The sequence below is a fragment of the Euleptes europaea genome, chromosome 2 (assembly GCF_029931775.1).
Source record: "Euleptes europaea isolate rEulEur1 chromosome 2, rEulEur1.hap1, whole genome shotgun sequence".
Lineage (NCBI taxonomy): Eukaryota > Metazoa > Chordata > Lepidosauria > Squamata > Sphaerodactylidae > Euleptes > Euleptes europaea.
In genome coordinates, this window is record NC_079313.1 from 37,624,821 (window position 1) to 37,635,435 (window position 10,615).

The 10,615-nt window shown below is 41.1% G+C and overlaps 1 protein-coding gene across 1 annotated transcript; it reads right to left on the bottom strand.

Moving 5' to 3' along the window:
* Window positions 1-885: 885 nt before the first annotated feature.
* Window positions 886-8,113, bottom strand: DDX59 (DEAD-box helicase 59). Its single transcript, XM_056844165.1, has 7 exons — window positions 7,316-8,113; window positions 6,210-6,377; window positions 5,938-6,027; window positions 4,821-5,072; window positions 3,977-4,129; window positions 2,996-3,124; window positions 886-1,197 (listed from the first exon to the last, which is right to left on the bottom strand). Exons 1-7 carry the CDS (start codon window positions 8,108-8,110, stop codon window positions 934-936), a joined length of 1,851 nt encoding a protein of 616 aa, XP_056700143.1. The 5' UTR covers window positions 8,111-8,113; the 3' UTR covers window positions 886-933.
* Window positions 8,114-10,615: the final 2,502 nt, after the last annotated feature.

Sequence of the window (10,615 nt, forward strand, 5' to 3'; positions counted from 1 at the left end):
CCATGGCCCATACACCTCTTTCTGATCCCTGCTGGTAGAGGGCTGGTGGCAGCTCCCCATAGTACTTTTCACTGCTCATGGCACATTTCAAGGCTGCCATGCAAGTCCAGCTATGAGACTGTCTTGTGCATTTCTCTTAGCATTCTTCAGGGCCTGGAAGTTGGGTGAGTGAGCTGCCACCTCACACCAGGCTATATACAGATGGGCCTTGACATTAGACAACATAGAGATCAACCAGTGTTCTTTCCCCTTTATATTAGAAGATCCAAGAGGGATCAACAGGTAGCTAGGCAGAAGAGTGTACAGCTACAGGCTTCCCCAGTACAGGGCCTGTCTCTTTTCAGACACCAAGAATTTTGTTGCCATCCACACATGATCACATCTCTCTGTGGTGAGCTGACAAAGGGGCTTTGTCAGGAGTAATGGGTGCAAGGAGCTAGGATCCCCCCTCTCCATAGAGGGGAATGAGTCTTAAGCTGCCACCAGCCAGGAAATGCAGGGCTGGGCTCTTTTAATTCAACCAGGCATCTCCCAGCCTCCTCTGTGAGGACCCTGGATAGCGGCCTCTTTGCATTTCTTCGGCAGTTGGCTAATATCTGGGCATCTCAGAGCTCAAATGGAAAGGTTAAAACAATCAGGATTTTGGATAAGAGTAGAACTAACTGAGAGGACCAACAGGTTCAGATTAAATACCTAGAGGCAAAAACTGACAACTGAACACGCTATCTAACTACCCATACTTTAAAGTCATTCTGAAGTCACAATGACCAGTGAAAGAAACTCACTGAAATTAACAGTAACATGAACAATAAATTAACAGCAAAACACTTAACTTCAGCAGAAATGTGTCCAGGGATTTTAATTTAAATTGGAATTAAGCACTTATTAACATGATGTGCAAATGTATTACATTTACAAATAAAGCTCAGTTCACTACTTCTGTGAAATGCTTCTGTCATGCTTTCTAATAATGTCCACAAGGTTATCAGCTGTTACAAGCCCATTCTGTGATTGTTTGCTTCTTTGCTGTTCCTTTCTCTTCTGGTCATGAAGGTATGGGGAATTTAATAACTGGGGTGGGAGAATAGTGCCTGTTGGTTTAACTCGCTTTACAACATCCCAGAAAAGTTTCTTACTGTTATTATTAATAAAAGTAATTGCAGTTCCACTGTGACCCAACCGTCCAGCTCTTCCAACCTGAAAAAAATATATTTAAGTTTAAAATATGTGCCTTGAAAAGCTAAAGAAAGTTTCATAATACATTTTATGTCACTGTATTTAAAACAGAATCAGGTTATGAAGGATCAGAATAAAATTTAGGTTGTACAACCAACAATCTCCTCTCTTAAAAGTGGAGATTTTACCTTTTTGAAGGTACAGGCACCCAGATCAGAGATTTCCATTGGAAAACAATTGCAAATAAGAATGGTGGGTTGGATCCTACCATTCTGTACCTCCAATGTAAAGAGCTATTTACTAATACTAAACGTTCTTCCATCAATGCATATTAGTCTTATCAAAAGGATCCTTATGAATGAGAACATACAGGCACCAATATAAACAAAATGGCAAAATCCAACCGATTATTTACATATATAAGGTTATATAAAAATAATATAATGTAGCTTTTCCTAAAGGAGCAATATCACCTCCCTCTTCACTGAAATCCACATTCCATTTTGTTTCCTTTCAACCACTGTGAAAAGCTCAACATTTAGTAACCACCAACATTATTATTGATTTTAGTCTTGGTTATGTAAAGCTCTCTGTGCACCTATAAATTAAATTGGTCCACCAATTAGGATGTGCAGCCCTTTGATTTTTTCAGTAATGGGGCCTCTTATAATGCCAACTCAACTAGATGCATAGAAACATAAATGTCACCACCACAAACAGGAACTATTCTAACTTGCTTCTCTCTTGATCTAGACCATAGTTTCTCATATATTAAAATTATTTTAAAATGTTATAATTTTAAAGAATAAACATTTTGCTAAAATTGTAGCATTAAAATGTTAAATAAATGAAATTAGGGAATTTTTCTAGGCACATTAAATAATGTGTTCTCTATGTCAATGAAAGAATGTTTATCCCTCTAATACATTTTTCCTCAAGATAAGTTTTGTAAAATCCATCTCAGTATTTCCATTACATTGTTTTCAATCTGTACATTTTTGAACTGTAACCAAGATAACTGCTATAGGCACATGTACAACAGGGGAATTTTGAAGTACTTTAACAGAGTTCCCATGGGTTGCATCACAAACCACTGCCACCAAGCAAAGGAGATAATGTGCATAAAACAGCACCACACATCTCTGAATGGCAGCCTTAATTAGTTAAACATGGGAGCAAGTGGAAGGAGCCCGTCAGAGAGTATCTTCCCCACCTTCTCCTTCTCCCATATCTTGATCATCAAACTAAAGAAACCACAGTGTTTGTGATGCTAATTCTATTCTCTAGCTAGGATAGGAATCTACATAGTACAATAAATAAATGAGAAAAACACACTGCCACATGGAGAAGTTACAGTGAAAAGGGGGAAAATCCATGCCTCAGAGTTGAGCTCGCTGCACCAGCAGGAGTGGTGATTTTGAACAATTCAACATTTTCACCACAACCATTCATGCTGTGGTGCATTTCCCTTACAAAGGTTTTTGAAAAGCACAGCGGCTGCTGCGGGAAAGACGTGTAAATCTGTGAAGCTGCCTTATACTGAATTGGACCTTTGGTCCAACAAAGTTAGTATTGTTTATTCAGAATGGCAGCAGCTCTCCAGTGTTTTGGGCAGAGATCTTTCACATCACCTATCACTTGATACCTTTATCTGGAGATACCAGGGATTGAACCTGGGAGCTTCTGCATGCCAAGCAAATGCTCTAGCACTGAGCTTTGGCGCCTCCCCAAGGAGAGGAGATCCTCTTGCACAAGCCCCTTTCATTCATCCAGCTGTATGATCTCTTGCATAACATGTAATGCAAACAAGCAAACTTACCTGATGTACATATTCATCCATACTAGATGGCATGTCAAAGTTGACAACCAACTTAACATTTACCAGATCAAGTCCTCGTCCAAGGACTCCAGTGCTTACAACCACTTCATACTTCTGTTGCAACAATCCCTATTTTAAAATATATAAACATTAATTTCAAGTAAGGGCACAGGGCAGAAGTACTCGTTTCATTACTATCGTCAGATAAAGTTCTTTTATTTTTGAAGGTGGGAAAAAGAGAAGGCTTGCAGTACAAAGTATAAATCTGTGAGGTCTGCAGCCCAAAGTTATACAACAGGATTTCCTGCAAAGAAAATGAAGGTGGGCACAAGAGCAACCACCAATCTTAAACACATTTCAAGAAAATGTAAACAGTAACTAGACCAACATGAAAAAGGAAGAGGAAAAACCCAAATAATTTTAACAGAACTGAAACCTTTTCCTTATTAGATATACACTCTGAACTTGAACTCCCCCAACTTCTCCTTCTCTAGCTGTAAGTTCAAATGCTCCAGTATGTTTAAGAATACGATGAGAAAACTGTATCCCCCCACAAACATCCAACTCTACTAAAGTGACTATACAGAAGCCCAGGAACCCAATTCCCTGTCTGACCACTATTTCAAAGTCCTTCAGCCACAGAACAGAGCAGTGGTGTACCTCAGCCACAGAACAAGATTGCAGCCCTGCAGTTTCTTTCCAAGGCTAGAATAAACTGCTTCACAAGACCACAGCATCACTGTGGCAAAACAAGAACAGCAGCAGGGCCAATAAGTTTCCAGATCCCAAGCCTGGCTAGGATTTGTAAAGACAAGAAGAAACATCAGTTCACTGTGCAGCACTGCTGCGGATTAGACTCCAAGGCTCCAAGTCTGAAACTCACTGAACATCAAACTGCCTTTCACAAACCCATGATTATGAACATAAGAAATTTTAAAAAAACCTTTTTAAAAAGTAGGTGCGTCACAGACATCTACAAACCTGTAATATGGCCGTTCTATCTATCTGCAGTTTATCAGCATGCATCGATACTGTTTGTAAGCCTGTGATTTTATGAACAGCGTCACTCAGAAGATCAGCGCCCAGTTTGCATTCCACAAACACCAGCACTGGAGGCTTGAAGAGCTTCCTATCCTAAGTGCACAAAGATAAGTTGGTTAAAATCTTGTGTGTCAGCACAGTTTGCTGATTGCCAGTAAATAATTATATCTTCTAATTTTCCCTTTAATTAGCCACATATAAATAATTATAGCTACTAATTTCCCCTTAAATTATTCATATATATCCTCCTGAAGTCAGATCTTTTTAAAAAAATTACAAACAAGTCTCATAATTACAAATTTAAATCATATCTGATCTAACTCAAGACAACTTCCATGGCAAATACAAATCATTTACTGAATGTCTGCTTAGCCAATGAAACCATCAAAAGGTATGTACATGTTTACATACTGGGTACTATTCCAGTGACACATACACCGAAGGTGGTAATGGTTGCCCTTTTCCCCACACATTTCCCATCGCCAGCAGTCCTTTTGAACCTGGGAAAAGTTTTCCCCAGGGTTCCCGGACCCATGTGGTCAAGAGCTACAGAGAGGAGGGGGAAGGAAGTGCAATTGCCCTCTCTGCCTCTTCTGTAAGTGTAGTTCTGATCCATTTAGGTTTCACTAATGGGGACTTGCCAACTTTGTAGGTGTGTATGGGGCAGAGTACAAATATTCTAAATAAATAACTGATCTATAGCCATTTCCTATTTCCTTTCCTCCCCAAATATCCACAACTCATGACAGAAAAACAAAAAAGTTATCTTTCTATTGATACAAACGTTTAATATTTCAAAAAGTTTTTTCTTTTTCGAGGGTTCCTCTATCCACAAGATAATCTGGCGAATGTTGGAGCACGGCAGATTCTTTTCTCCAATGGTGATTTTTATGGGATTTTGCAGAAGTTGATTCGCCAGTTGCTCAGTGCCGGAAGGCATCGTGGCTGACACTAGAAGGGTCTGACGATCTCTGGGGATATTTTCCAAAGTTTCCAATACCTGCTGCTGGAAACCCATTTTTAACATCGTATCAGCCTATAAAGGGGGAAAAATACAAACTGGCACTAAATTTTCTTTTTAAGAAGCAGACTTTTGACTTGAGAAAATGAATAATAATTTTGTATTCATTGACAACATATTTGGTTTCTTCGGTGATATGACCTCCCTCTTTGAAGAATCAGGTCAGTACTCTTAAGAAGCCTGTCAGAGATGCAAAGGGCTGACAGAGGCTCCTTGCCAAAAGGGAGCAGCTCCCAGCACTTCTCACTGCTGCCCATAAGCATTTCCCCTCTTTTCAGCCACAAGCCTCTGGTTATGTGTGCAAAAGCAGCCACAAAACTGTAGTGTAAACTAGCCTTGCGGAACCCAGAAAACTATGTTCAGGGGTCTTTGTGCACTGATCTAAGAAAAACATCCATATACATGTGCTTGAAGTCCACTGCATGTCATGATTACAGTTTGTTCTCTAAAGCGTGCAGAATGAGGCCAGTGGGCAGAAATGAAGTAGTCTCATGGAAAGCAACTTTGCATTTCTATAGAAAGAATAAGGCTGTAGTATAATGGAATGAAGGGTGCTATAAAGGGAACAGAACTGTAGTCTTTTTCACTGTTTATTGTATGTATTACCTTGCTCGTACTGAATTGTTTTCTACTTCTGTCATTTCTTTTTTTCATTGTTTATGACGTATCTTGTCTGAAACTTCTCTGCATTGTTTCTAATTTTTGCAAACCTAGCCCCGTTTGCATTCTTTATTGGATGTCTCATGCTATTTGATTGCATAGTCTTACACTGCAAAAGGTGGGCTATAAATAATCTACCTTGAGTCTCAGCAAGAAAGGAAGGCTATGAATAGATAAAAAGTACACATACACACTCTTTCAAATTGCAGTTTATACTTACTTCATCCACTACAATGATTTTAATATGATGGAGTTGTATGGAGCTTTGCTTTAGAATTTCTAGGAGCCTGCCAGGTGTTGCTATTATAACCTAACAGGAAAAAAAATAAAGAAAACAAATTAAGTTTTAACAACTATTAACAGTGCAAAAACAGTTAAAATCTCTAAAAACTCTAAAGAAGAAATCGGTTTTACATGCCACTGCACATAAATTTATCTTCTTTACACACAAAACAAAGATCTTCAGAAGAATCTCACCACACCATGGCTTACCTTAACATTTTGTTTTAAGCGATGGAGCTGAGGAGGTAACGGCAATCCTCCAACGAGAAGAACCGTTCTCATGTTTGGTAGACCAATCATAAGCTCTTTAGTTTGCTTCTCAATCTGTATTGCTAACTCTCTCGTTGGTGTCAAAATAAGAGCAGATGGGGCTTCTGTCTACAAAGAATAAAAATAATTGTGATTCATCAGTGTGCATTCTCAGTTTTAAAAACAGGGCAGTAATTTCAGATCAGATCAGTAATCTTTTCATCCAGATGACTGATACAGAGAATTTCCAAGGCCTGCTAAGCTCTGCTGGAAGGAGGCAGCGGTTTTGCCCAGCTTCCCCTTCTCACTGTAACCTCCCCCGCCCTATGCCCCTTTCTCCATAAGGCATCAGTTTGGGGGGAGGGACCAAGAGGGTGCTGGGAGAAGGGGAACGCAAGTGAAATCTGCATCCACAAGCACCTTCAGCTTGCAGTTTGTAGGGTACAGCTGAAAAATTCCAAGTAATCAAAACTACTAAATAATTATTGTATTGAGAAACGCAGTAAAATTAAGACTGCAATCTTATGCACACTTAAAAGGTAAAGGTAGGTCCCCCTGCAAGCACAGGGTCATTACTGACCCATGGGGTGACATCACATCCCGACATTTACTAGGCAGACTTTGTTTATGGGGAGGTTTGCCATTGCCTTCCCCAGTCATCTATACTTTACCCCCAGCAAGCTTGGTACTCATTTTACCGACTTCGGAAGGATGGAAGGCCGAGTCAACCTTGAGCCAGCTGTGTGTGTGTATAAAGTGCCGTCAAGTCGCAGCCAACTTATGGCGACCTCTTTTTGGGGTTTTCATGGCAAGAGACTAACAGAGGTGGTTTGCCAGTGCCTTCCTCTGCACAGCAACCCTGGTATTCCTTGGTGGTTTCCCATCCAAATACTAACCAGGGCTGACCCTGCTTAGCTTCTGAGATCTGACGAGATCAGGCTAACCTGGGCCATCTACCCAGGACTAAACCCTTTGACTACAATGGGCGTTGCTCACAAGTAAATATTCCTAGGATCCATTAGCACAATTTCCCCTGTATCTCTGAAAAGAAAGGGTATGAAGTTTACCTCGCCCAAAGCTTTAATTATAACTGGAAGCAGGAAAGCTGCAGTTTTGCCCGAGCCCGTGTCAGCAGTGGCCACAATATCCCTTCCTTGTAATCCGACTGGAATCATTTGCATCTGGACAGGAGTTGGGACTTCGTAGCCAGATTTTTTTAAATTGCAGTTCAAAATGTCAGGAAAGCCACAGTGCTCAAATTCTACAATAGGTTTCGCAACTCCTTGACCTTCCACGGCGATGCCCAGTTGCAGCCTTAAGTTGTCAACCTGCCCATCTCGTAGGCTTAAGACAAAATCATTTTCTTTATAGACGTAAGTACAGTCGAGACAGACAGATCTATCGGCAGGCTTTGAGTCTTCCTCCTGTTCTTTAACACGTAAAAGGTGTTTGGCTTTACACTCCAAGCTACAAACATCTTCATCAGTCTTGTCACAGATGTATTCCCCATAACGACCACAGACCACACAGACAGGTTCACCAGGTTCAGGCCAGCGTTGAGTTCTACAGAATGATTTTATAGGCTCCTCTGCCAGAGAACAGTTTTTATCTTTAGCATTTTCCAAAGTTCCTTCAATAACTGCCACAGGTGAATCTAGAGAAGTCTGTAGTTCTGTACGTTCGTTCACTGGAAGGGAGTCATTTTCTGAGGCAGATATTTCTTTTGTATCCAATTCAGCCTCTATAAACTTTGAGCCCTCTTCAGATGAGGCTTCACTGGGAGAAGACTTGTTTTTCTTAGTTATGCAGGTCCCGTCGTCATCAGCAGTCCTCTTGACTGTAAGAGCTCTCGGAACAAACATTTTTCAATAGCCTGGAAAGAAAATGTGCAACAAATTGAAAACTGTTTACATCTCATATCAATAATGTAAAATAAATTCAGGCAACTATGACAGGAAGTCTAAAGGTAAAGATAAAGGTATCTTTACACAGAAGTAGTCCCGCTGACTTTAATGGGATATTTGACAGTTGTGAATCAAGCCAAATCTAATTCTGACAGACAAGGAGATATTTAAATCTGAAGTCCCGTGGAACTTTTAAAAATTGTAAAATGAATGGTTTAGAAGGGTCACCGCTGAATTCTTGCATATAACACGAGCTCATTCAAGTACTTTTTGTCTTCACAGGCTTTCTGCCTGGTTACTGCTGCAGTTGGAAGGCCTGTCAATACAAGCACTGGTCAAAGCACTATATTTCTGAAAGCAGTTATTCCAACGTCCCAAGAAATTTTACAAGCAGAGCACAGTGACCATCCCCACACTTTGGTAATTCTTGGATCTGACAGCTAGAAGCATGTGTGTGTGTGTTCCCTCCCCACCCAACTTGTCAAATCACAGCTGACTTATGGCCCTCCACAGCCAAAACCAGGCTCAGGTCGGGTAACAACAATAAAACCAGTCTGGAAGGAGGGCTTCTGGAAATATTTCATTATGTATTCAATTGATTCACTATTATCTATCTGAGTGACTAAACAAGCTTCTGTGTTGCTCTGTGCCTTGCTGGAGGTCTTTCCCCATACTTTAAGAGAACAAAAACTCTGTACGAGCCTATCTTCAGAAGATGACAAAGCTCCAGACTCAATAGAAAGTACAAAGGCAATGCACACATCTCTGCTTCAGGAAAAAGGAACCCACTTAAAATATGGTTCTATTTCTTGAAGGAAGCATGATCTGCAATTACCACAAAGCAGGAAGTGAAGGAAAGTTGCCTTCTCTTGTGAATTACACTGCTTTGACAATGCTGCTGCTTTACCCAACCATTCCTTAAAAAAAAAAAAAAAGCAACTCAGCCATGTGTATTCCTTCTCTACCAAGAAATTATAAATCAGAGGGCACAAGAATATCCACTTATACATACAAATAGGCATGTGACCATGTGCAACTTATATACATACTTAGTTTCAGGTGTGTTGCCATGTTTGTAGCAGCACAACAAAATCCAAGTCCAGTAGCACCTTAAAAACCAACAACATTTTCCAGGATATAATTCTTGGTGAATCAAAGCTCTGGCATGTGACCTCTGACTCACGAAACCTTATATCCTGGAAAATCCCCCCTCTCTGCCTTGCTGCAGTTGTAAAGCTACTCAAACGTAAGCAAAATAAAGCAACGTTTATGTTTTACTGATTTGCCCGGCTGTTCTCGCAAGGGACAACAAAGGAAGGCACGGTCCGGATCCCCAACGCATATATCTGTTTTACTTACACGCGGTTGTATTTTCATTTTACCATAATCTTACTTACTTGTTCTATTTATCATCGTTAAGTAAGCTGTTGTGTGGGTTGGCTTGGCAAAATCCAGACTTTCCTACTCACATGACAGCCATCCAGGGTTTGCTGAGATCTTTCCCGCAAATTTGCAGTTTGCCCACGGGAAAGAGGAAGGCGCGTTTAAAAGGTGGGTCCAAGACGACCAGACGTGTGAACAATATCACGCTGCCTCTGCCGTCGTCCTAACCCCGCCTAAGCTGCAGTCGAGTCGTCAGTCCAAGCAACCCCAGGGCTGTCATTCCCAAGCTCTCTCTGCACCCAGCCTCCTCAAGACCTTGCCCGTTTCCTCACTCAGCGTCACGCACCTGGCCCAACTCTGGCGCCCCAATTAAACCTTCCGCGCGCCTCTGATGACGCGGACAGTCTCGTCACGCTCAGAGCTGTAACAAGCTGTGCGCTTAGTCTTCACTTCCGGTTCCTGTGGGACTCCGCCACGTGCGGGGCGAGAACAGCAGGAACGGAACTCTGAAAGCCGATAGAGTCGGAGGCTCCTTTCCTTGCAGTGCTCTCCCCAGAAAGGCGCTTCTCTTTAGACCAGTGGTTCCCAACCTTTTTTTGACCAGGGACCACTAGGACTTTTTTGTTCGGTGCAGGGACCCCAAGGTTCAAAATAAAAATTCCGAGAATTTGAAAATAAACTTTAATCATAACTTTAAACATTAAACTTAGAATAATATTTGAATATATATATTTTTTATAATAGAGAACTTTTAATTGAAAATATTAATTTTTGTTTCGCGGACCTTAATTTAGTTCTCGCGGACCCCTGGGGGTCCACGGACCCCCGGTTGGGAACCAGTGCTTTAGACGATCTTGCTTCTTCCGTGAGGGTAAAACTGCGGAGCTCATTTAAAATGCAAAGGCGTGCTTCTGGTGAGGAAAAAAATATAGAAGGAAACTTTAAAGAAATTGTACAGTCGCTTTAAGAGCCCCGTGGCGCAGAGTGTTAAGCTGCAGTATTGCAGTCAAAAGCTCTGCTCACGACCTGAGTTCGATCCCGACAGAAGTCGGTTTCAGGTAGTTGACTCAGCCTTCCATC